The sequence below is a fragment of the Macaca thibetana genome, chromosome 1 (genome assembly GCF_024542745.1).
Source record: "Macaca thibetana thibetana isolate TM-01 chromosome 1, ASM2454274v1, whole genome shotgun sequence".
NCBI classification, from domain to species: Eukaryota; Metazoa; Chordata; class Mammalia; order Primates; family Cercopithecidae; genus Macaca; species Macaca thibetana.
In genome coordinates, this window is record NC_065578.1 from 219677097 (window position 1) to 219702668 (window position 25572).

The 25572-nt window shown below is 38.1% G+C and overlaps 1 protein-coding gene across 1 annotated transcript; it reads right to left on the reverse strand.

The window, feature by feature from the left end:
- Nucleotides 1-4162: 4162 nt before the first annotated feature.
- On the reverse strand, nt 4163-7651 carry LOC126943397 (olfactory receptor 2L13). Its single transcript, XM_050772042.1, has one exon. The coding sequence runs from the start codon at nt 7129-7131 to the stop codon at nt 6133-6135; it is 999 nt and encodes a 332-aa protein (XP_050627999.1). The 5' UTR covers nt 7132-7651; the 3' UTR covers nt 4163-6132.
- Between the last annotated feature and the right edge of the window lie 17921 nt (nt 7652-25572).

The following is a 25572-nucleotide window of genomic DNA, read 5'->3' on the forward strand; positions in this document are numbered from 1 at the left end:
ACTTACAGAATGGGAGAAAAGTTTTGCAATCTATCCACCTGACAAAGGGCTAATATCCAGAATCTACAATGAACTTAAACAAATTTACAAGAAAAAAACAAAAAAACAAAAAACGAGTCCTTCAAAAAGTGAGTGAAGGATATGTGCAGACACTTCTCAAAATAAGACATTTATGCAGTCAACAAACATATTAAAAAAAGCTCATCATCACTGGTCACTAGAGAAATGCAAATCAAAACGACAAAGAGCTACCATCTCACACCAGTTAGAATGACAATCATTAAGAAGTCAGGAAACAACAGATACTGGAGACGATGTGGAGAAATAGGAACACTTTTTCATTGTTGGTGGGAGTTTAAATTAATTCAGCCACTGGAAGACAGTGTGGTGATTCCTCATGGATTTAGAACCAGAAATACCATTTGATCCAGAAATCCCATTCCTGGATATCTACCCAAAGGATTATAAATGATTCTATTATAAAGACAGATGCACACATATGCTTATTGCAGCACAATTTACAATAGGAAAGACTCGGAACCAACCCAAATGCCCATCAGTGATAGATTGTGTTGGGGAAAAGCTGAGGGTGGGGAAAAAGCTGAGGCAGGGCTTGCCTGTCTGACATAATGTAAAAGAGTCTTGGAACATGTCTGGGGTCCAGGGTCTAAAACCCCTCATGGTCTTTGGAACACCAAACTCAGTGCCAAAGGGTGGTGTGCATAAGGCTGTCCTGCTGCACCACAATCTAAGCCCAGGGCATAAAACCCCTTGTGGCTTGGATGGAATCCAGGGCTCAGGGCATAAAACACCTCGTGGCCTCTGGAATGTGTCTAAACCTGCTGGCTCCTTGCTTCTAGCATTTCCAGGTTCAAAGATCAATTGTATCTGAAATGAGAAGAACATGTTTCCCATTGTCTCTAATAGCAGGACACGTTCCATATGCTTCAAAGAAAATGCTAAACCATCACAGCTGTAGATCATGCGCTTAACACACCACTTCCTTTCAACCCCTACATCCTTACCACCTGCTTCTTTGTTTGATCACCCATAAATAGTGCGGGCTTCCAGAGCTCGGGTTTTCACAGCCTTCATACGAACGTTGGCCCTGTGGTCCTACTTTATGCACTCTTAACTTATCTTGTCTCATTCCTTTGACTCTGCTGGACTTTATAGCCCCCATGGCCTGGTGTTGGGTCTGATCGCCCCAAGAGACTGGATAAAGAAAATGTGGCACATATACATCATGGAATACTATGCAACCATTAAAAAGAATGAGTTAATGTCTTTTGCAGGGACATGGATGACGCTGAAAGACATTATCCTCAGCAAACTAACACTGGAACAGAAAACCAAACACTGCACGTTCTCACTCATAAGTGGGAGTTGAACAATGGGAACACATGGACCCAGGGAGGGGAACATCATACACCAGCATCTGCCAGGGATTGGGGGCAAGGGGAGGGAAAGCATTAGGAGAAGTACCTAATACATGCGGGGCTTAAAACCTAGACAATGCATTAATGGGAGTGGCAAACCACCATGGCACAAGTGTACATATGTAACAAACCTGCAGGTTCTGCACATGTATCCCAGAACTTACACACACACACACGGGGAATTTGGACAAAACAAATTTATAAAGGAACCTAGGTATCCATCTTCAGATGAATGGATAAAGAAAATGTAGTATGTATTCACAATGGAATGCTATTCAGCCCTCAAGAATGGGGGAAATATTTTCATTTTTGACAACATGGATCAACCTGAACAACATAACACTAAGTCAGTAAGCTAGGCTCAAAAAAGACAAACACTAAGTGATCTCATTTATATGTGGAATCTAGAAAAGTTGAACTCATAGAAGTAGAGAGTAGAATGATGGTTACCAGAGGTATGCGGATAAGAATGGGTGGGAAAAGAGATGTTGATCAAAGAATAGAAAGTTTTAGTTAGATAGGAGGAATAAGTATTACTGATCTATTGCACACAATGGAGCCAATAATAAATAACAGTGTGTTATATATTTCAAAATTGCTTAAAATTGATTTTACAAGTTTTCACCACACAAGAAAATAAATACATCAAGTGTTGGGTTTGTTAATTAGCCTGATTTAATCATTTTACATTATCAACATATCTAAAACATCATATTGTAGTCCATAAATACATACAATATTATTTGTTAATTCAAAATAAAATTAACAAAATTTCTTGCAATAGTTTTTGGTCTGGGAGAAGTAGCAGTATATAATTTTTCAACATCATTTTTCTCTCTTGGGCTAGGATCTTTTAGTTGAAAGAAATCAAAACTTCAATGCCATTGGACACTTCATGAAGATGTGTCAAGATAAGATCCCATTCCTGTTTCCCTCTGTGATGATGTCACTGATCTGTTCTTGGAATTGGAAGAGGAATCAAGAAAGAACAGTAACAGAAAAGTGTAGTATTTGGCCTCTTGACAGGAAGAGTTTCTTTTATTTATTCACTTTAAAATGTTATTCATACATATTTGTGGAGTACAATGTGGTGTTTTGATGCTCGTATACACTATGTAATGATCAAACCAGGATGATTAGCATATCATCACCTTAAACATTTATCATTTCTTTGTGATGAGGACATTCAAAAACCTCTCTTCTAGCTATTTTGAAATACGCAATACATTAGCATTTATTCTAGTTATCCTCCTATGTCATAGAAAAATATGTCAAGAGAACAATGAGAGATGTAAATAATAATGGTTCTTTAGAGCCACCTAAGGTTTAGTATCTCTCCAAGAATCAAACTAAACCTTGAAATAAAACAAATGACTCCTTTAAAAGCTCAGAGTGTCTCTTTGGAAGTATTGACTGTTATATGGCCCATTTTGCCACATGTTCAGATATTTTCCCAGAGTTCACACCAACTGAATGGTCAAGTAGCTGTGGGTGTTAGTATTTGAGAAAATATTTCCCTGCAAGGCTTCTGCTACATTTAGAATAAAGTCCAGATTCTTTGCCTTCACCTGGCCCTGAGAAGGCTCTGATCTATGTCTCCTACTCCTCTCTGCTCACTGCCTCCTGCTGTGCTCCTGTCTGTCATTGGAGGGCTTTGTGGGTTTTATCCATCAGGTTGACAGGGCCAGCCCCTTCGTCATGTCAGAGGGGCCTGATGACTCTGTGTGATAACTCATTTACTACTTTTCTCCCGGAATTCATCACTGCCCACTATCTGACCAGAGAGTGTGTACTAATGTTTTTATGGCTCACACCAGCATGTGGGCTCCACAGGGTAAAAGATTATACCTGCTTGTCCATCATTTCACCTGATGTAACAAGAACCATATCACATAGGAAGGGTTTGATACATCCCTTAAGTTAATTAATAATTAATTTAATTATTTAATTAAATCAATTAAAATCAAGTTAGTTTTAATTAATACATACCTTAAATTAATATGGTATGTATTGAACCCTTCCTATATGATATGGTTCTTGTTAATTAAGGTGAATCAACTTCAGCAGCCTTCTAATTGCTTTTGCTTGGAGAAAATTTTCCAAATGCCTTTTCTTGCAGAAATTCTGGAGGCTATTTTTTTTAGCTTGGTGTTTTCCTTTCACAATTGTGGTTTGTTGTTTTTGTACAAAGATTGATCAATGTGTTTAATTTCTGCAGAATATACTAGGTCATATTATATTTTCTAGTAAATAAGGATTTACTGCATCGATGATTGCTTAATATCAAAGCAATGGTAGAATCTCCAAAAAAAAAATCAAAACCAAGCCACAAAAATTAATTTTAGTGCTCATATTCAGAGCAGAAAAAAATTACAGTTTTTTTTTTAAATTCAAGGAGAAAACCTGATACTAGTGGAAAAAATGAGTGAGATGCATCACAGACTGAGGAATCTGCCTCCCGGAATGAGCAACAACCCATTTGAAGCAGTAAAAGGAAATTCTAAGTAATGATCTGTTAACTACTATCTGCTAATATTTTCCCTGGATCTGTAATGTGGCACGAACACTAGTTCCTTAAACTTGCATTGCATACGAATAAACATAAATAAATTACCACAAATAAATGTCCCCTGTATTGCATGCCATAGCACTTCATTCTGTGGGGATATCCAGGCCAAAATGATGAGGATCTTGTTCAGAGACTGGGTGACATGAATCAAAGCCTGATTCAAAGAAAACTGGCTTCTAAGTTGTGTTCTTCCCTTCCTGGCTCTCTGACCTAAGACATTTTTCTTGTTTGTTTGTTTTGCCTCACCAAGCCTCAAAGTGCTCACTCAACATGGAATAAATATCAGAATCATAGTGTTGTAGTGAAGGTTAAGTTATATATGTGGGAAATGCATTTACAATTACTAAATATTGGTTAGCCTTATAATTCTAATTATTATAATTTTTAAAATATTCTATGAGCTTCAATTTAAAATAAGACACAGACACAGATGTGAATAAGTGTTAAAATGTGATCATAAGTACAACAGGAGTAGAAGTGTGGGGGAAAGAGATCTCAACCGTGCATAAGAGAAGATGGGATGTAAATTTTGAGTTATGTTTACTGATTATGTGGGATTCAGATTGATAGTCATGAGCTATATAAAGGAGAACTTTCCAGAAGTGAGAAATGGTCTGTAATAAGGTTCAGATGGGCAGGGAAATAGAGGGCTATAGAGAAAAGCGGGAGGTCTAGAGTGACTGTGGTACTGAGTGTGAGTGATAGAAACAGGTAAAGGGAGACATAATGCACGCTTTAAAAGCATGGGGATATGAGTTTAAGGTTCCAAAATTTAGATAATCCAACAGGAATCATAGATTACAGAATGATAAGATCAAATGTATGTTTAGGGAAATAACTCGAATGGCAAAGAGTACACTATATTCTCAGGAAGAACTGGACTGAAGACATGAAAACACTTAAGGTAGTAAGAAACTAGAAAAGGATACTGGGAGCTTGAATTTGGGCAATAAATGAAAGGGGTATATTAATATGTTTCAATTTTTTTTCCACAAAAATCAGAACCCCTCTATAACTCCAACTATTGATAGACTTGAAGTCACTTAAGTGAATTAGTAACACAACCTTAGTAAAACTTTTGTTAAACACAGCGTTCCATTTAGTAACATACAGTAATATAGGATTTCATCCTGTGCAAAGTCATATATATATTTTACACATCAAAGCTGAAGCCTGAGGTCCCAGTATCCATTTTATATGTTGCATGTTGTCTGTACCCTGTCACTGTCTCCATGCCTTTATGTAAATAATTTCTTTAAGTACAACTTTGATAAAGTTATTTATATAGTGATTTTATTAATGTATATGTATATATAAATGTGGGGTTTTCTTATATTCATAATCAGGTTATTTAATCTCAGTGTTTTTATTGAAATCAGCAAAATCGTAAGTCAGATAAGCTCTCCCTGAATAGTTTTATTAAAGGATGTTAGGATAAACTGGACTCCAAATGTTAATTGCAATAAATATGCATATGCTAAAAATGAGCCAACAGATAAAGAAACACATAAACACTACCTTAGCATGAGTGTTTTACTTGTTAATTTTCAGTTCATCAGCAATACTGTATATACCAAAAATATGTTTGCATACACCATACATGCACACACATACGCATATATAACTTCTGAAAACTACTGATTGGGGATGCTCTAAGGCTGTGCTGTCCAACACTGTAGACACTGACTAGGCACTTGAGATATGCTTTGTCCAAGCTGCACTGCACTCTAGCATAAAACAAACACAAGACTTTGAAGACTTAGAATGCAAACAGAGTAAAAGGCAACATTAACAAATTTGTGTTATTACCTGAAGAAATTCTATGTCAATATATGAGTATAAATATTATCACAGTAATAGTAATATAGGTACAAACATACAGTATAACACATTGCATATAATTTATTGAAATAGTATGCTATGTAATTAACATCAATATTGTTAATATTAATATTAATTATAACATTGTTTTGAATTAAATATATTATTTAAATTTATTTGACTGCTTAAATGTACCTACTAGAAAATTTTAAATTATGTTGTATTTCTATTAGACTACTCTGCTCTAGCATGTTCAAATCAACTTGGAAAGACGAAATACAAAGGGAGTAGGGATGGCCATGATTATTCTTTCAGGAAAGAGAATACCCCAAACACTCTTCTCACAGCCCCCAGGACTTCCTTATTCCTCAGGCTGTAGATAATGGGATTGAGCATGGGGGTAAGGATGGTGTAGAAAACTGCCAGGATCTTGTCTTCAGCTGGTGAGCGGAAATTCCTGGGCCGAAGATAGGTGTAGACAAAAGGTGCATAGTAAAAGACCACAACAGTTAAATGTGTTGATATGGTGGTGAAGGCCTTTATTCTTCCCTCCTTTGAACGCATATGATAGACAGCAAATAGGACTCGGCCATAGGAAGCAGTGATGCCAATGAAAGGAAAAAGGAGATAGAGGCTTGTACTTACAAAAACCATATATTCATAGACCCAAGTATCTGTACAGGCAAGAAGCAGCATGGCTGGGACATCGCAGAAGAAATGGTCAATAGCTCTAGACCTGCAGTAAGGAATATGAAGGGCATAGACTGTGTGTGCCAAGGAGTTGATGGACCCCAGGGTCCAAGAGCCTACGATCGTCTTCACACACATCATTTTACTCATGTGGAGGGGGTAATGCAGAGGATGGCAGATGGCCACATAACGGTCATAGGCCATGGAGGTCAGCAGTAAGCCTTCAGAACACGCCATAGTCAGGAAGAAGAAGCTTTGCACACCGCATCCCAGGAAGGAGATGCCTTTCTGGCCGGACAGGAAGTCGTGCGCCATCTTGGGGACGGTGGTGGAGATGTACATCAGGTCCATGAGGGAGAGCTGGCTGAGAAGAAAGTACATCGGTGTGTGGAGACGAGGATCCACGTGGATGAGGTGAATCATGGCCGAGTTACCCACCGAGGCCAGAAAGAATATGAGGATGATAAGGCACAAGAGGAATATGCCAGTTTGATTTGGGGGAAGCAGACCCAACAAAATGAAATCATTTGAAGTGTGATTCCATTTCTCCATGAAAACGTTCTGCTGTAATGGTTGAAAGAGAAATAGAAACAAAAGCAAAGCAGAAAACATGAAATAAAACACAACAGGAAAACAAAAAGGGACTGAGTTTATCAATGTTTGTTTAGAATGAGTTGTTTCTCCACTAACACTGCAGGGTTTTTTTAAAATCAGTTTTTATATCTGAATGGAATGTTACCTTTCCAGTTGTTTCTGGTAAGCATCTCAGCATGTCATACATATATATGTTGTCTTTCAGTACAAAGTCTACCTCTGCGGGCAGCAAAGATAGGGATGATAATTAAAGCATTCCTTTCTAGATAACTCCTGGCCAGCCAAATCACTCATGAGTTATCAACAAGTCACAGGAACTGAGGAAGGCAGGAATACCTACATTCCCCAATGTTTTAAGCTAATAGGGCATAATTACAATAGAAACTGGCATGTAGGACTCAGAAACTTTCTATATGCTTAAATTATAAGTACTGAATTACCTAGCCCTCTTCTTTAAGTTCTGGTCTTTCCTCCTCAGCTGACACTACTCCAGCCAGATAAACCTTGTTCCTCTCCTTGATACTCTGCCTTTCATGTTCCTGACAGGCACTTCTGTGCCTTTCTTGAAAATGTGCACAGCCTCCAAATCACTCCTTGAACTGTAAGGGTTTTGTATGTCCGATGAGATCCACCTTACTTGTAAAATATTATTTAAATATTCTCTCTTCCCTAATGATGTTTTCATGTTTTGAAGACCTACAGAACTCAAAATCAAATGCACTGATATTCACAAACAATATTATTTTCTTCATGTAAGTAAATTACACATAATAAAGGCCACAGATTCCATAATAGGTTTTTTTAAAAAAATCGTATTTGCCACAGTTGCAAGCAATAACTAGTCTCATAATGGAAATGTAACAGAGAAATAAATATTACAAAATGTAAATATGTGTGTGTGTCTGTGTGTGTATGTTAATATCTACCTATTATCTATCTATACTATATATAGGAGTCTTTGAGGTGCCATAAATTATTTCAACTATTTTTCACATTATTTATTATACCCCTTCTACCACACAAAGTCTGTGAATTTAGGCATTAGTATCTTCATTTTTTCAAATATTTAAAGTAGTATTTAGAGATGTAAGCAATAACCTTCTCATATAATGTTAGTGTTGAAATCATATTTTGATCCCGTGTAGCTGCTTCAAATTTCTAGTCATTTAAATACCCCAAATTTAGTAATTATTTGGCAAATGGCTTCCTATGTGTATAATACCTCATTCAACTTAAATTGTGTAATTATTTTTCTTCTGTAAAAGATCAAGCCTACTTCAATTTTCAGACTAGTTTGAAGCATATGGAGATTAGAGAGGATGTTCACATTCTGTTCTTATAGACTGATTTTCATTACTGTAGATGACAGCAGTCAAGCAACTGCAAGTCTATTCAACTGCAAAGGCCAGTGTAAGCACCAGAATAATCGTGATTTATGGCTTAAGTATGTCTTCCAATTTAATTAGATAAAACAACAAAATTAAATGTTAATAACTGAGAATAAAGAAATCAAGCAACCCAAAATAAATAATTTTCCCTTTCTAGAAAGTTTGTCCAGCTTTTTAATGCCTAGGCTTTTCCTTGGGAATTTTTATTTATGGCTCAAACTTTTAGAGTCTCTCTTTTTCTCTTTACACAACCTCAAATCTGGCAGTTTGTTTTTCTCTTCATGCAGTTTCCCAAGTATGCATAAACTCTAATTATATTTCCAACATCTGTGTGACTTCTTCCTTTACCTGGGCTTGGAGTGAGAGGTCATGTTTTGTGTATGCTCTTCTGTTTGAGGCAGACACTGATGTCACATCCTGCCCAGCATATTGATTTGATTAGTCATCTTGGGTTATTTATTTTTCAACTTTTGCTGTTCAAAAGCAAATCATAGTTTGTTGCAATTATTCACATTTAGGAACTTAAACTCAACTGTTACTTCATATAACCGTGGGTAGCATGAATACAATTGTGAAAGAGAGCCTGCCACAGAACAAAATGGAAATTCATTTCTATAGCTGTCTAAGGAACAAACGCTAACAATGACAAGTTGGGAACATGACAGGTGCACATTAGCATTGGAGTTGGATGCCAAATGGGATCATAGGCATTCTCTGCTTCTTATTGTGCTTTAGAAATAAAAAGTGATCAGAAAAAACATAAAAAAACCATCGTTATGATGCATTCATTTCCTCAAAAAGTGTTCACTGAGTTTGTTTTATGACAGTGCTGCTAGCTACTGATGTGCTTTGGTGATGAAAACACAAAAGATTTTAGAATATGAAATTAAAATTGAGTTGATTATACAAACAATAGACCAACAAACTCAAACATACAGTGTGATGTTATGTAGTGATTACTATTCTATAGAAAAATAAAAGAGCAGAGAGATCATTGGATTAAACAAAGGAATTCAAAAAGTACTCCAAACGACTTTTCTAACTTCCAGGGTATGCATGATAAAGATTGATTTTGTAACTAATGTGGCTTCATTCTATCAGTAAGAACTGTCCTAGTAATTTAGTTCCAAGCAAATATTTGATTCATTTTATCAGATTAATGTGTTGAGAGTCTTTGATGCAGTAGTCACTGAGTGAGGCAGTAGAGATAGAATGATTCACCAGGTGCTGTCCCATCCCCAAGAAGGCGACCAACTGTTCTGATGTGCCCAGGCCTTAGGGGATGCCCAACACACCCTGGAAATTGGAAAAGCCTTTTGGTGTACTTTCTGAATTCCTTTGTTTAATCCAGGTTTAAATTCAGGGGAAGAAAGCTGTCAGCAGGATCCCATGAGGTGTGTCCAATAACAAGCCCTGAACAGGCTGACTTGGGTCTAAGTTTATGTGTTCCATCCTGGAGTTGTTTTGAAGGGAGACATTTTGATTCTTTCTTGCATAGACCACAGCCTCCGAGTATGATAAAGATTGTTTTATGGCACTTACTACAATAACGATTTTGTTTCCAAAAATGGAAAAGTGGCATGTTGTTGGGCAATGGAAGAGAATAGCTACTTTTAGGATCCTGTGAATCTGGGACTTGAAGCTTTTAGGTCATGGGATATTGGAGTTTGAGTTTAGGATCTATTTCCATTGATGTCCAGCAGCTTTCCTTGTTAGACATGGGACCTTATTTAATGCACCAGAATTACATGAAGCATCACTCTATCGGTTACATTATAGCTGGGAAAATATTGTTCCTGTGGCTGCCAGGTGAATCTAAGATTAGTGACTGCCTTGGCCATTCTTGTTGACTTAAAGAATGACACTGAGGCAAAACTAATACAGAAAGTTTATTTCGGCCAAGATTGTGGGCTTCAGCCCAGAAATACTTCCTTGGGAAGTACCCTGGAGAACAAGAAGAGACCCAAGTTTTTAAGGTAAAGAAAGAGAGGAATCAGGAGAGGAGACAAATTCTAAAGTTGTTTGTCAGTAAGTCTCATTGGTTTCAGAAACAACGTTGATCAGTGATTGGTTATGCATTATTTAACTATAGGATATGTGGTATAGGCATTGATAGGTTAATTCATGGTTGGTTGCCACAAGTCAGTCTAGAGTCCCCATAGCACATGGATTCAAGAGATGATTACCTAGCTCAAGAAAGAGTGAGATGTGACTGTGGCCACATTTCAATGTCTCTCTGGGCCTGATAATTTAAAGGCTACTTATTCCTCAGGTAAAAAGTTTCTTTTCTTTCTCATTCTAAAAGATAGGTTGCTGAAATTTATGGAGTTAAAAAGCATGTCATTTCTCAGGAACTAATAATCTAAGTGTAGCAAGTGTAGGGTCCTGAATTTATTTTGCAAATGTTATGAGTAGTGAACACTTCTTAAAACTCTTATAGACAATCAGCAGGAGACCAATAGTAAACTGTCATAGACTCAGCTACCTCAATCTCAACAATGTATAGGACAACTGTAAACAGAATTCAGAGAGTTCTATGTGTTCAGCACATAGTAGGTCCTTAGTAACTGTCACTGTCCTTTGCCCATTCCTGTGTTAACCATGGAGAGGCCTCAGGCCCGGAGAAGTTTACTTTATTAATGTCACATTGTTTGAGAGCTGCACATAGTGTAACTCTAACAAATTCATGTTACCTTCTTTTACATTTTTAGTTGACTCTTCTTTTTCAATTTGTGATGGAACCGTCTATTCCCTGTGCAGCAGAGAGTTTCCTAATGATAGGAAAGCAACATTTCCAAAGTAGCTTTCTAGGATAAAGCCAACCCAAATCAACTCAATTCAATTATATTACTATGACTCACCTTGTCTGAAGTTCTTCAATTTGTATATTGGGAGAAAAAGCAGTTTTATGGCCAGGCATGGTGGCTCACATCTGTAAGCCCAGCACTTTGGGAGGCCAAGGTGAGCGGATCATGAGGTCAGGAGTTCAGGACCAGCCTGGCCAATATGGTGACACCCCATCTCTACTAAAAACACAAAAATTAGTCAGGCGTGGTGGCACGTGCCTGTAATCCCAGCTACTTGGGAGACTGAGGCAGAACACAATTGAACCTGGGGGGTGGAGGTTGCAGTGAGTCGAGACTGTGACCCTGCACTCCAGCCTGGGTGACACAGCAAGACTCCATCTCAAAAAAAAAAAAAAAAAAAAAAAAAAAAAAAAAGCAGCAGCTTTACAGTGACATCATTATTTAAAGCATGTAGGCATGAAACTATATTCTGATAGTATATCAGGCTATCAATAAGATTATGTCGCTGATCAATAGGCCCTGCATTAAACCAAAACTCTTTCTGAAGTGAGAATTTCTTATCTGCTGAAATTCATGAGAAAGAAATACTAGGTAACATTTTATAATATTCATTCCTTACAGCTCCCACGGCTAGTCATTGTCTTTACAGTGAAATCAGAAAACTTCACCAGCTCTTGTGAAATATTATCCTGTTTGCATATGTAGTGCTTAGATAAAACCTCTTCCTTTCCTCTTACCTTGTTTAAGTGAAAACAGAATCAGGCATTTTACACTTAATTCCCTCAGATTCTACCGTTGGAAGACAGAAGGATGAATGGCTATATTTTATATGCAGAATCTTAAGTCACTAACCCTTAGATATTCCTCATTCTCCTCTAATTGATCTCCAGTGTCCAAGTTCCATGGGGGCTAAAATCTTGGTTACTTCACTTTACTTTGGCTGATTTGAGGATCATCTCAAATTCTGAACTTAAAGCAAATCAACGAACCCAATCAACTTTGCTGCATTCAGCTGCTACCCAGAATCAGACTAAAGAGGGGTGTATTTATGCAGCCAACAGACACATGAAACAATGCTCATCATCACTAGCCATCAGAGAAATGCAATTCAAAACCATCTCACACTAGTTAGAATGGCAATCATTAAAAAGTCAGGAAACAACAGGTGCTGGAGAGGATGTGGAGAAACAGGAACACTTTTACACTGTTGGTGGGACTGTAAACTAGTTCAACCATTGTGGAAGATAGTGTGGCGATTCCTCAAGGATCTAGAACTAGAAATACCATTTGACCCAGCCATCCCATTACTGGGTATATACATCATGCTGCTATAAAGACACATGCACATGTATGTTTACTGTGGCATTATTCACAATAGCAAAGACTTGGAACCAACCCAAATGTCCATCAATGACAGACTGGATTAAGCAAATGTGGCACATGTACACCATGGAATACTATGCAGCCATCAAAAAGGATGAGTTCATGTCCTTTGTAGGGACATGGATGCAACTGGAAACCATCATTCTCAGCAAACTATCACAAGAACAGAAAACCAAACACCACATGTTCTCACTCATGGGTGAGAACTGAACAATGAGAACATTTGGACACAGGAAGGAGAACATCACACACTGGGGCCTGTCGTGGGGTGGGGGGAGGGGGGAGGAATAGCATTAGGAGATATACCTAATGTAAATGACGAGTTAATGGGTGCAGCACACCAACATGGCACATGTATATATATGTAACAAACTTGCGCGTTGTGCACATGTACCCTAGAACATAAAGTATAATACAAAAAAAGAGGGATATATTTAATATTCCAGTATGTGATTTCAAAGCTATAGAATATGTTAAATTTTGTTTATGGAAATTCTCTCATTATATAAGTTAGAGAACTCAGGATTTAAAAAGTACAGGAACCACTTACAAGTACTCGACTCAGTAATAGCAGAACTAGTCCCAGGGGCAGTTTCTTGTCTACTGTCTAGTGAGTTTCCAGGGTGAATGACTGATTATTGTGATTAATTAAATTATGCTATGATAAAACACTCTCTTCTACTTGTTAGATGGGGATAGATAACTGATACCTGAAAATATTTATCCATTCAGCTATTCTACTAAAGTGAAAGTTGACTCTTAGAGATACTGTGACAAAATGAGCATTTAGAGTCGGAGAGAATAGTCTAGTCTGACAGGTATGCGACTAATTAGGAAGCTAAGTTGGGAAACTTACGTAAGATTTCAGCCTGTTACCAAATCTTTACAAGTGGACTAATTTGAGGGACATTCTATAATTAAATAGAATGATGTATGCCAAGTGTTTACATAGTGTCTGTTGCAGAGGAAAGGCTCGATAAACTTTTGAATATCTTATCCACTTTAATCCATACATTGGTTAACTAGAAAAGTGCATATTTTGGGTGTTCTATTGTTCTCTTTTTTTAATCTTTGAAGACACTAATTGTGCTATATTTTATGTCAGAAATTAGAAATAATCAGTACTTTGGGAGGCCGAGGTGGGCTGATCACGAGGTTAGGAGAATGAGACCATCCTGGCTAACACGGTGAAACCCCGTCTCTACTAAAAACACAAACAATTAGCTGGGCATGGTGGCAGGCACCTGTGGTCACAGCTACTCGGGAGGCTGAGGCAGGAGAATTGCTTGAACCTGGGAGGTGGAGCTTGCAATGAGCCGAGATGGCGCCACTGCATTCCAGCCTGGGCGATAGAGCGAGACTCCATCTCAAAAAAAAAAAAAAAAAAAGAAATCAGTACTATAAAATTAATGTGCACATTCTTTTTTTTCCTTTAATTTTTAGAATTATTGTGGTTATCTAATGGTTGCATATATTCATGAGGTACATGTGATGTTTCAATATAGGCATACAATGTGTAATCAGCAAATCAGGGTATGTGGGGTATCTATTATCTCAAGCATTTATTACCTTTTTCTGTTAGAAACATTCCAATTCCACTCTTAGTTATGTTGAAATATACAATAAATTATTGTTAACTATAGTCATTCTATTGTGCTACTACATTCTAAATCTTATTCATCCTAACTGTATTTTTGAACCCATTAACCATCTTCAGCTTATTCCCCACTCTACTCTACTGAGCCTCTGGTAATAGTCATTCTAGTATATTTATTATTTTTTAATTTTCAATTTTAGCTCCCACATATGAGTAAGAATGCTCAAAGTTTGTCTTTCTGTGCCTGGCTTATTTCACGTAATATAATGGATAAAAAAAATTTAGTAGATACACAGAATAGAACACTATTCAACCATAAAAACAAAAGAATGAAATAGTTTCGTTTGCAACAACATGAAGGGAACTGGAACTAAAGTAATGCCGGATTCTTGAATTATCTTGGCACCCTTTGTCCTAGGAGAAGACGATGACATGAGACTCAATAAATACTAGATGCAAATAGAATGAAGTATAAAACTGGACGAAGCTATTCGAGTACTTTAAATAAGAAGAGTGGATCAGTTATGATCACATCTAGATTTTTTATTGCTCTTGTTAGTCTTTGATTGGTAACTTCTATATTTTTCCCTGCTGCAATGTGGTGCTGTTTGCATTTACCTGGCAAAACTCAAACCCAGGCAAACCCTATTCTCAGCCTGTTACCATCCCTGTAAGATCCACACACAGCAGTGAATCGTGACTAGAGGAAAGCTCAATATATGATGATGCATCTCACCTCAAATTTATGACAACACATCTCAGATTTATGAACACAAATCTCACGGCCCTTTTGCCACGTCACAGTATGTTCTTGTTCTCTGCAGACTTTCTCTAAAAACTAGTGATCCATGACTCCTCCTGCTTTCCCCAAACCTCACCCCACTTCCACATCCCTTAGACTCCTCTGGGAAAAATAAACAAACCTGTTAATAAAACAGTCAATCAGATTTCAAATTTTTCTTCCATGAACTGTATCAGCCTCCCTCATTCTGTTCCATATACTCAGCCTTGTTTTCTATGACAGTGTATGAAGTGACCATGCTCCTGTCTAAACCCACCCTCTACTTTTGCACAAGGCTCAGCCCCTCTCAGTGTCTCCTCTTTACATTTCCATTTCCATCTTCATCTGCACAGAAACATAAATTCTTTAGAGGAAAAGTATGGCTGTCAAAGATTCAATCATACTCTTCAAACTATAGAAAAATTGGAGGCTCTGACCAAAGATTGAGCATCTTTTTCTTTCTGCAAAGATGGTAGTTGCTCATTATCAAGTTGGAGTGGTGATGGGTATTATAGATAAGGGGTTTCAGTAGGTGCGGTCAATTTAAAAAAAAAAAATCCAGGATGTAATGAATTACTCTGTGATGGTGTCTCCATGAAGCCTGAGAGCTTAGAATGGGTTGAGAGATTCTTTGCAATTTCTTAGTGACAATAAAGTTTTGGTTTAACCAGTGTAACCCTTCCAAGAAGACTATGAGGCAGGTATAATTTGTGAAAGTCTGTTTTATAGAACAGAATGTGGTGTACCTTGTGAATATGTATTCTAATGTTGTTGAATGGAGTAGTCCATAGATGTGTAATAGATCCAGTTGGTTGATGGTGCTGTTTAGTTCAGTTATATTCTTACTGTTTTCCTGCCTGCTGGATCTATCAATTACTAAAAAAGTATTCGACTTTAATTGCAGATGTATGTATTTCTCTTTTGTTGTCCTATATGTTTTTGTCTCATGTATTTTGACACTCTATTGTTAGGTGCATACACATTAAGTATTATTATGTATTATGTAGGAAGTCTTAGCCAGAGCAATTAGGCAAGAGAGAAAAACAAAAAGCATTTAAACAGAAAGGAAGGAAGCCAACATATCTCTCTTCATAGATGATATCATTCTGTATCTGCAAAACCCCACAGTCTCTGTCCAAAAGCTCCCTGATTTGATAAATAACTTCAGCAAAGTTTCAACATACAAAATCAACATACAAAAGTCAGTGGTATTTCTATACACCAATAGGAGCCAAGGTAAGAGCCAAATCAGGAACTCAATCCTATTCACAATGGCCATGAAAAGAGTACAGCTAACCAAGGTGGTGAAAGATCTCTACAATGAGAAATATAAACCACAGATCAAAGAAATTGGAGAGACACCAACAAATAGAAAAACTTTCCATGTTCATGGATAGGAAAAATCAATATTCTTACAATGGCCATACTGCCCAAAGCAATTTACAGATTCAATGCTATTCCTAGGTCAAACTACCAATGACATTCCTCACAGGATTAGAGAAAACAATTTTAAAATTCATATGGAAACAAAAAAGAACGCATATAACCAAGGCAATCCTAAGCCAAAAGAACAAAGCTGGAGGCATCGCATTACCTGACTTCAAACTATACTACAAGGCTACAATAATCAAAACAGCATGTTACTGGTACAACAACAGACACATAGACCAATGGAACTGAACGGAGAGCCCAGAAATAATGCGTACACCCAGAGCCATCTGATTTTCGACAAAGCCAACAAAAATAATCAATGGAGAAATGACTTCCTGTTCAATAAATGGTGCTGGGATAACTAGCTAGTCAAATGCAGAAGATTGTAACTGGAACCCTTCTTTATATCACATAAAAAAATCAACTTCAGATGAATTAAAGACTTCTACATAAAACCTAAAACTATAAGTACTCTGAAAAATAACTTAGGAAATGCCATTCTGGACATAGGACCTGGCAAAGATTTTACAATGAAGATGCTAAAATTGATTGTGACAAAAACATAAACAAGTGGAACCTAATCAAATTAAAGAGTTCTTGCACAGCAAAAGAAATTATCAAAAGAATAAACTGACAAACTGCGGAATGGGATAAAATATTTGCGAATATTCATGCAACAAAAGTTTACTATCCAGAATCTATAAAGAAATTTAAACAAATTAAGCAGAAAACAAACAACTCCATTAAAAAGTGGGCAAAGAACATCAGTAGACTCTTTTCAAAAGATGACATCCATGTTGCCAATAAACATATGAAAAAGTACTCAGCATTACTAATCATTAGAGAAACACACATCAAAACCACAATGAGATACCATCTCATACCAGTCAGAATGGCTATTACTAAAAAAATCTAAAACTAACAGATGATGGTGAGGTTGCAGAGAAAAGGGAATGCTTATATACTATTGGTGGGAATGTAAATAAGTTCAACTATTGTGGAAAGCAGTTTCGTGATTTCTCAAAGAACTTAAAACAGAACTACCGATGTGGTGCTGAGAAGAATGTATATTCTGTTGATTTGGGGTGGAGAGTTCTATAGATGTCTATTAGGTCTGCTTGCTGCAGAGATGAGTTCAATTCCTGGATATCCTTGTTAACTTTCTGTTTCATTGATCTGTCTAATGTTGACAGTGGAGTGTTGAAGTCTCCCATTATTATTGTATGGGAGTCTAAGTCTCTTTGTAAGTCTCTAAGGACTTGCTTTATGAATCTGGGTGCTCCTGTATTGGGTGCATATATATTTAGGATAGTTAGCTCTTCCTGTTGAATTGATCCCTTTACCATTATGTAATGGCCTTCTTTGTCTCTTTTGATCTTTGATGGTTTAAAGTCTGTTTTATCAGAGACTAGTATTGCAACCCCCGCTTTTTTTTGTTCTCCATTTGCTTGGTAAATCTTCCTCCATCCCTTTATTTTGAGCCTATGTAAGTCTCTGCGTGTGAGATGGGTCTCCTGAATAGAGCAGACTGATGGGTCTTGACTCTTTATCCAGTTTGCCAGTCTGTGTCTTTTAATTGGACCATTTAGTCCATTTACATTTAAGGTTAAGATTGTTATGTGTGAACTTGATCCTGCCATTATGATATTAACTGGTTATTTTGCTCGTTAGTTGATGCAGTTTCTTCCTAGCCTCGATGGTCTTTACATTTTGGCATGTTTTTGCAATGGCTGGTACCGGTTGTTCCTTTCCATGTTTAGTGCTTCCTTCAGGGTCTCTTGTAAGGCAGGCCTGGTAGTGACAAAATCTCTAAGCATTTGCTTATCTGTAAAGGATTTTATTTCTCCTTCACTTATGAAACTTAGTTTGGCTGGATATGAAATTCTGGGTTTAAAATTCTTTTCTTTAAGAATGTTGAATATTGGCCCCCACTCTCTTCTGGCTTGGAGAGTTTCTGCCGAGAGATCTGCTGTTAGTCTGATGGGCTTCCCTTTGTGGGTAACCCGACCTTTCTCTCTGGCTGCCCTTAAGATTTTTTCCTTCATTTCAACTTTGGTGAATCTGGCAATTATGTGTCTTGGAGTTGCTCTTCTCGAGGAGTATCTTTGTGGCGTTCTCTGTATTTCCTGGATTTGAATGTTGGCCTGCCCTACTAGGTTGGGGAAGTTCTCCTGGATGATATCCTGAAGAGTGTTTTCCAACTTGGTTCCATTTTCCCCCTCACTTTCAGGCACCCCAATCAGACGTAGATTTGGTCTTTTTACATAATCCCATACTTCTTGCAGGCTTTGTTCATTTCTTTTTCTTCTTTTTTCTTTTGGTTTCTCTTCTCGCTTCATTTCATTCATTTGATCCTCAATCGCAGATACTCTTTCTTCCAGTTGATCGAGTCGGTTACTGAAGCTTGTGCATTTGTCACGTATTTCTCGTGTCACGGTTTTCATCTCTTTCATTTCGTTTAGGACCTTCTCTGCATTAATTACTCTAGCCATCAATTCTTCCACTTTTTTTTCAAGATTTTTAGTTTCTTTGCGCTGGGTACGTAATTCCTCCTTTAGCTCTGAGAAATTTGATGGACTGAAGCCTTCTTCTCTCATCTCGTCAAAGTCATTCTCTGTCCAGCTTTGATCCGTTGCTGGCGATGAGCTGCGCTCCTTTGCAGGGGGAGATGCGCTCTTATTTTTTGAATTTCCAGCTTTTCTGCCCTGCTTTTTCCCCATCTTTGTGGTTTTATCTGCCTCTGGTCTTTGATGATGGTGATGTACTGATGGGGTTTTGGTGTAGGTGTCCTTCCTGTTTGATAGTTTTCCTTCTAACAGTCAGGACCCCCAGCTGTAGGTCTGTTGGAGATTGCTTGAGGTCCACTCCAGACCCTGTTTGCCTGGGTATCAGCAGCAGAGGCTGCAGAAGATAGAATATTTCTGAACAGCGAGTGTACCTGTCTGATTCTTGCTTTGGAAGCTTCCTCTCAGGGGTGTACTCCACCCTGTGAGGTGTGGGGTGTCAGACTGCCCCTAGTGGGGGATGTCTCCCAGTTAGGCTACTCAGGGGTCAGGGACCAACTTGAGCAGGGAGTCTGTCCCTTCTCAGATCTCAACCTCCGTGTTGGGAGATCCACTGCTCTCTTCAAAGCTGTCAGACAGAGTCGTTTGCGTCTGCAGAGGTTTCGGCTGTGTTTGTTATTGCCCTGTCCCCACAGGTGGAGTCTACAGAGACAGGTAGGTTTCCTTGAGCTGCTGTGAGCTCCACCCAGTTCGAGCTTCCCAGCAGCTTTGTAAAGCACTCCTCAGCAAATGTACAAGAACAGAAATTATAACAAACTGTCTCTCAGACCACAGTGCAATCAAACTAGAACTCAGGACTAAGAAACTCAATCAAAACCGCTCAACTACATGGAAACTGAACAACCTGCTCCTGAATGACTACTGGGTACATAACGAAATGAAGGCAGAAATAAAGATGTTCTTTGAAACCAATGAGAACAAAGATACAACATACCAGAATCTCTGGGACACATTTAAAGCAGTGTGTAGAGGGAAATTTATAGCACTAAATGTCCACAAGAGAAAGCAGGAAAGATCTAAAATTGACACTCTAACATCGCAATTAAAAGAACTAGAGAAGCAAGAGCAAACACATTCGAAAGCTAGCAGAAGGCTAGAAATAACTAAGATCAGAGCAGAACTGAAGGAGATAGAGACACAAAAAACCCTCCAAAAAATCAATGAATTCAGGAGTTAGTTTTTTGAAAAGATCAACAAAATTGACAGACCACTAGCAAGACTAATAAAGAAGAAAAGAGAGAAGAATCAAATCTACGCAATTAAAAATGATAAAGGGGATATCACCACTGACCCCACAGAAATACAAACTACCATCAGAGAATACTATAAACACCTCTACGCAAATAAACTGGAAAATCTAGAAGAAATGGATAATTTCCTGGACACTTACACTCTTCCAAGACTAAACCAGGAAGAAGTTGAATCCCTGAATAGACCAATAGCAGGCTCTGAAATTGAGGCAATAATTAATAGCCTACCAACCAAAAAAAGTCCAGGACCAGATGGATTCACAGCTGAATTCTACCAGAGGTACAAGGAGGAGTTGGTACCATTCCTTCTGAAACTATTCCAATCAATAGAAAAAGAGGGAATCCTCCCTAACTCATTTTAGGAGGCCAACATCATCCTGATACCAAAGCCTGGCAGAGACACAACAAAAAAAGAGAATTTTAGACCAATATCCCTGATGAACATCGATGTAAAAATCCTCAATAAAATACTGGCAAACCGGATTCAGCAACACATCAAAAAGCTTATCCAACATGATCAAGTGGGCTTCATCCCTGGGATGCAAGGTTGGTTCAACATTCGCAAATCAATAAACATAATCCAGCATATAAACAGAACCAAAGACAAGAACCACATGATTATCTCAATAGATGCAGAAAAGGCTTTTGACAAAATTCAACAGCCCTTCATGCTAAAAACGCTCAATAAATTCGGTATTGATGGAACGTACCTCAAAATAATAAGAGCTATTTATGACAATCCCACAGCCAATATCTTACTGAATGGGCAAAAACTGGAAAAATTCCCTTTGAAAACTGGCACAAGACAGGGATGCCCTCTCTCACCACTCCTATTCAACATAGTGTTGGAAGTTCTGGCTAGGGCAATTAGGCAAGAGAAAGAAATCAAGGGTATTCAGTTAGGAAAAGAAGAAGTCAAACTGTCCCTGTTTGCAGATGACATGATTGTATATTTAGAAAACCCCATTGTCTCAGCCCAAAATCTCCTTAAGCTGATAAGCAACTTCAGCAAAGTCTCAGGATACAAAATTAATGTGCAAAAATCACAAGCATTCTTATACACCAGTAACAGACAAACAGAGAGCCAAATCAGGAATGAACTTCCATTCACAATTGCTTCAAAGAGAATCAAATACCTAGGAATCCAACTTACAAGGGATGTAAAGGACCTCTTCAAGGAGAACTACAAACCACTGCTCAGTGAAATCAAAGAGGACACAAACAAATGGAAGAACATACCATGCTCATGGATAGGAAGAATCAATATCGTGAAAATGGCCATACTGCCCAAGGTAATTTATAGATTCAATGCCATCTCCATCAAGCTACCAATGAGTTTCTTCACAGAATTGGAAAAAACTGCTTTAAAGTTCAAATGGAACCAAAAAAGAGCCCGCATCTCCAAGACAATCCTAAGTCAAAAGAACAAAGCTGGAGGCATCACGCTACCTGACTTCAAACTATACTACAAGGCTACAGTAACCAAAACAGCATGGTACTGGTACCAAAACAGAGATATAGACCAATGGAACAGAACAGAGTCCTCAGAAATAATACCACACATCTACAGCCATCTGATCTTTGACAAACCTGAGAGAAACAAGAAATGGGGAAAGGATTCCCTATTTAATAAATGGTGCTGGGAAAATTGGCTAGCCATATGTAGAAAGCTGAAACTGGATCCTCTCCTTACTCCTTATACGAAAATTAATTCAAGATGGATTAGAGACTTAAATGTTAGACCTAATACCATAAAAATCCTAGAGGAAAACCTAGGTAGTACCATTCAGGACATAGGCATGGGCAAAGACTTCATGTCTAAAACACCAAAAGCAACGGCAGCAAAAGCCAAAATTGACAAATGGGATCTCATTAAACTAAAGAGCTTCTGCACAGCAAAAGAAACTACCATCAGAGTGAACAGGCAACCTACAGAATGGGAGAAAATTTTTGCAATCTACTCATCTAACAAAGGGCTAATATCCAGAACCTACAAAGAACTCAAACAAATTTACAAGAAAAAAACAAACAACCCCATCAAAAAGTGGGCAAAGGATATGAACAGACATTTCTCAAAAGAAGACATTCATACAGCCAACAGACACATGAAAAAATGCTCATCATCACTGGCCATCAGAGAAATGCAAATCAAAACCACAATGAGATACCATCTCATACCAGTTAGAATGGCGATCATTAAAAAGTCAGGAAACAACAGGTGATGGAGAGGATGTGGAGAAATAGGAACACTTTTACACTGTTGGTGGGATTGTAAACTAGTTCAACCATTATGGAAAACAGTATGGCGATTCCTCAAGGATCTAGAACTAGATGTACCATATGACCCAGCCATCCCATTACTGGGTATATACCCAAAGGATTATAAATTATGCTGCTATAAAGACACATGCACTCGTATGTTTATTGCAGCACTATTCACAATAGCAAAGACTTGGAATCAACCCAAATGTCCATCAGTGACAGACTGGATTAAGAAAATGTGGCACATATACACCATGGAATACTATGCAGCCATCAAAAAGGATGAGTTTGTGTCCTTTGTAGGGACATGGATGCAGCTGGAAACCATCATTCTTAGCAAACTATCACAAGAACAGAAAACCAAACACCGCATGTTCTCACTCATAGGTGGGAACTGAACAATGAGATCACTTGGACTCAGGAAGGGGAACATCACACACAGGGGCCTGTCATGGGGAGGGGGGAGGGGGGAGGGATTGCATTGGGAGTTATACCTGATGTAAATGACAAGTTGATGGGTGCAGCACACCAACATGGCACAAGTATACATATGTAACAAACCTGCACGTTATGCACATGTACCCTACAACTTAAAGTATAATAATAATAAATAAATTTTAAAAAAAGAAAAATAATAAAAAAGAAAAAAAATAAAAACAAACAAACAAAAAAAAAACAGAACTACCACTCAAGCCACTCATCTCAATATTACTTGTATACCCAAAGGAGTATACATTGTTCTACAATAAAATAACCTGCACATGTATGTTCATTCCAGCACTATTCACAATAGCAAAGACATGGAATCAACCTCCATGCCCATCAATAGTAGACTGGACAAAGAAAATGTAGTACATATACACCATGAAACATTATGCATCCATAAAAAGACTGAAATAATGCATTTGCAGCATCCTGGATGAAGTGGAGGCCATTAGCCTAAGCAAACCAACAAAGGAACTACAAACCAAATACTGCATGTTTTCATTATAAGTGGAATCTAAACATTAAGTACACATGGACACAAAGAAGGGAACAACAGACACCGGGCCTACTTGCGGGTGGAAGGTGAGAGAGAATGAGAAACCGCCTATTGGGTACTATGCTTATTTCCTGCGTGACAAAATAATCTGTATATCAAACATCTGTGACATACAATTTACCTGTATGACAGACTTGCACATGTACACCAAAAACTAGAAATTCAAAGAAAACTAAATGGAAGGGTTTAGGGAGCTTCTGTGTTAGCAAACACACCCTGATAGTGGCACACCCCAATTCCACAGATATGTTACCAAATGAAACTCAAGTCAGCCTGCCTGATAGAGCAAAGTTAAATGCTCACATGTGGATTGCAGCAAGAGAACGGGAGGAATTTATTACAGGGGACCAAGCAAGGAGAAGTGGGCAGCTAATGCTTAAGACCTGAACTCTCTGATGGATGGCTTACAGTTAAGTTTTTAAAGGAAGAAGGGCAAATGTTACAGGCAAAGTCACAAATCAATATATGGAGGTTATACATGAGTTTAACCTGAAAAAATGGGACATCTCAAAGTGGGGGACCCACACATCATAGGGAGATTAAAAAATTTTCCAATTTGTGATTCGTTAAGGAGGTAAAGCTTTGTCTAAAAAATTGGAGTCAGCAGAAAAGAATGTTTGCTCTCATTCGTGGGTGTGACTTCCTCCAGGACCTTCAGGAAGAAATTCAGAAGAAAAGATGGTGGTCTGAGTTCTGTCCTCAGTTCCTTCTTATCTGAGGTCTATGTGCCAGTAGATCTATCTAGTGGGATTCCAAAGGTCTGAAAAACAACTCATGGACATATTTTATGATGTTATCTCTAGTTTTGATAAAGGAACTAAGCATCCTGTGATTTTAATTTCCTCGGCAATTATACTAGACTGTTATTATCTTCTTACTTATCAAGTTGCTCATTTATTTCTCAGGACTAGCTAGGTGCCTGGAATTTCCCTGAAGGAACTTAAGCTTTCCTTTATCTCTGTACTTGGAGGAACTTGCAGGTCACTAAGAGGGCTCCCTGCTCCATCTCAAGCCCCATGACCCAACTTCTGGAGAGGTGGGGGCTGGAGATTGAGTCAATTACCAACAGCCACATTAATGTCTATATAATGAAACAACCACAAAACCCATAATGACAGGGTTCAGGGAGCTTCTGAGTTCGCAAACACATTTACTTGCCCAGTGGGTGGCACAGGAGCTCCTGTGCTTGGGACCCTTCCAGAGCTTCCCAGATGTACCTCTTCATTTGAGTCTTCATTTGCGTTCTTTATAATAAACTATAATAGTGAGTGTAGCATTTTCCTCATTTCCATGCTTCGTTCTAGCCAGTTGTATAACCTGAAGCAGAGTGGTTGTGGGATCCTCCAAGTTTGTATCCAAATCAGGTGGAAGTAACCTGGATACCCGCTACTTGAGACTGGCATCTGAAGGGAAGGAGTCTTGTGGGATTGACTCCTGCAACATCTGGAGTCTGATGCTCCAGACTCCAGTCAGTGTCAGGATTAAATTGAATAGTAAGACACCTAGTTGGTGTGAGAGTTGGAGAAGTGGTATTGGAAAAGCCACTGTGAATTTGATTTCAAAAAAAAAAATTCATTATTTTTGTTTTGTTTCCAATTAGTATAAAACTGGTTGATGTCTAATATAGCATGGACAGAAATTATTTACATGTCTGCTTGACATAACAGCTTCACAGATTCTGGACCCTAATTTATGGTAAATGGCGAATCAAACACAGAAGCACTCACCCAGAGCACTAAATAGTCTTTGAGCAGAACTGTTAAACACCGAAAGAACAGGCTACCCTACCCTTACCTTATTTTAGATCACTTTTCATACTATGTAGGCCAGAATCAACATTACTCTGCCTTACAGGGACTGTTTTTTATTTCAGAACAATTACAATAATGATATCAATGAACATGGATAGAGAATATACTGTGGGCCAGATACTCTCCCAGATGGTTTACCAATA

Bases quoted from the DNA above. Each gene is read 5' to 3' on its own strand.
- LOC126943397 (XM_050772042.1), bottom strand. From the start codon at position 7,131: ATGTTTTCTGCTTTGCTTTTGTTTCTATTTCTCTTTCAACCATTACAG.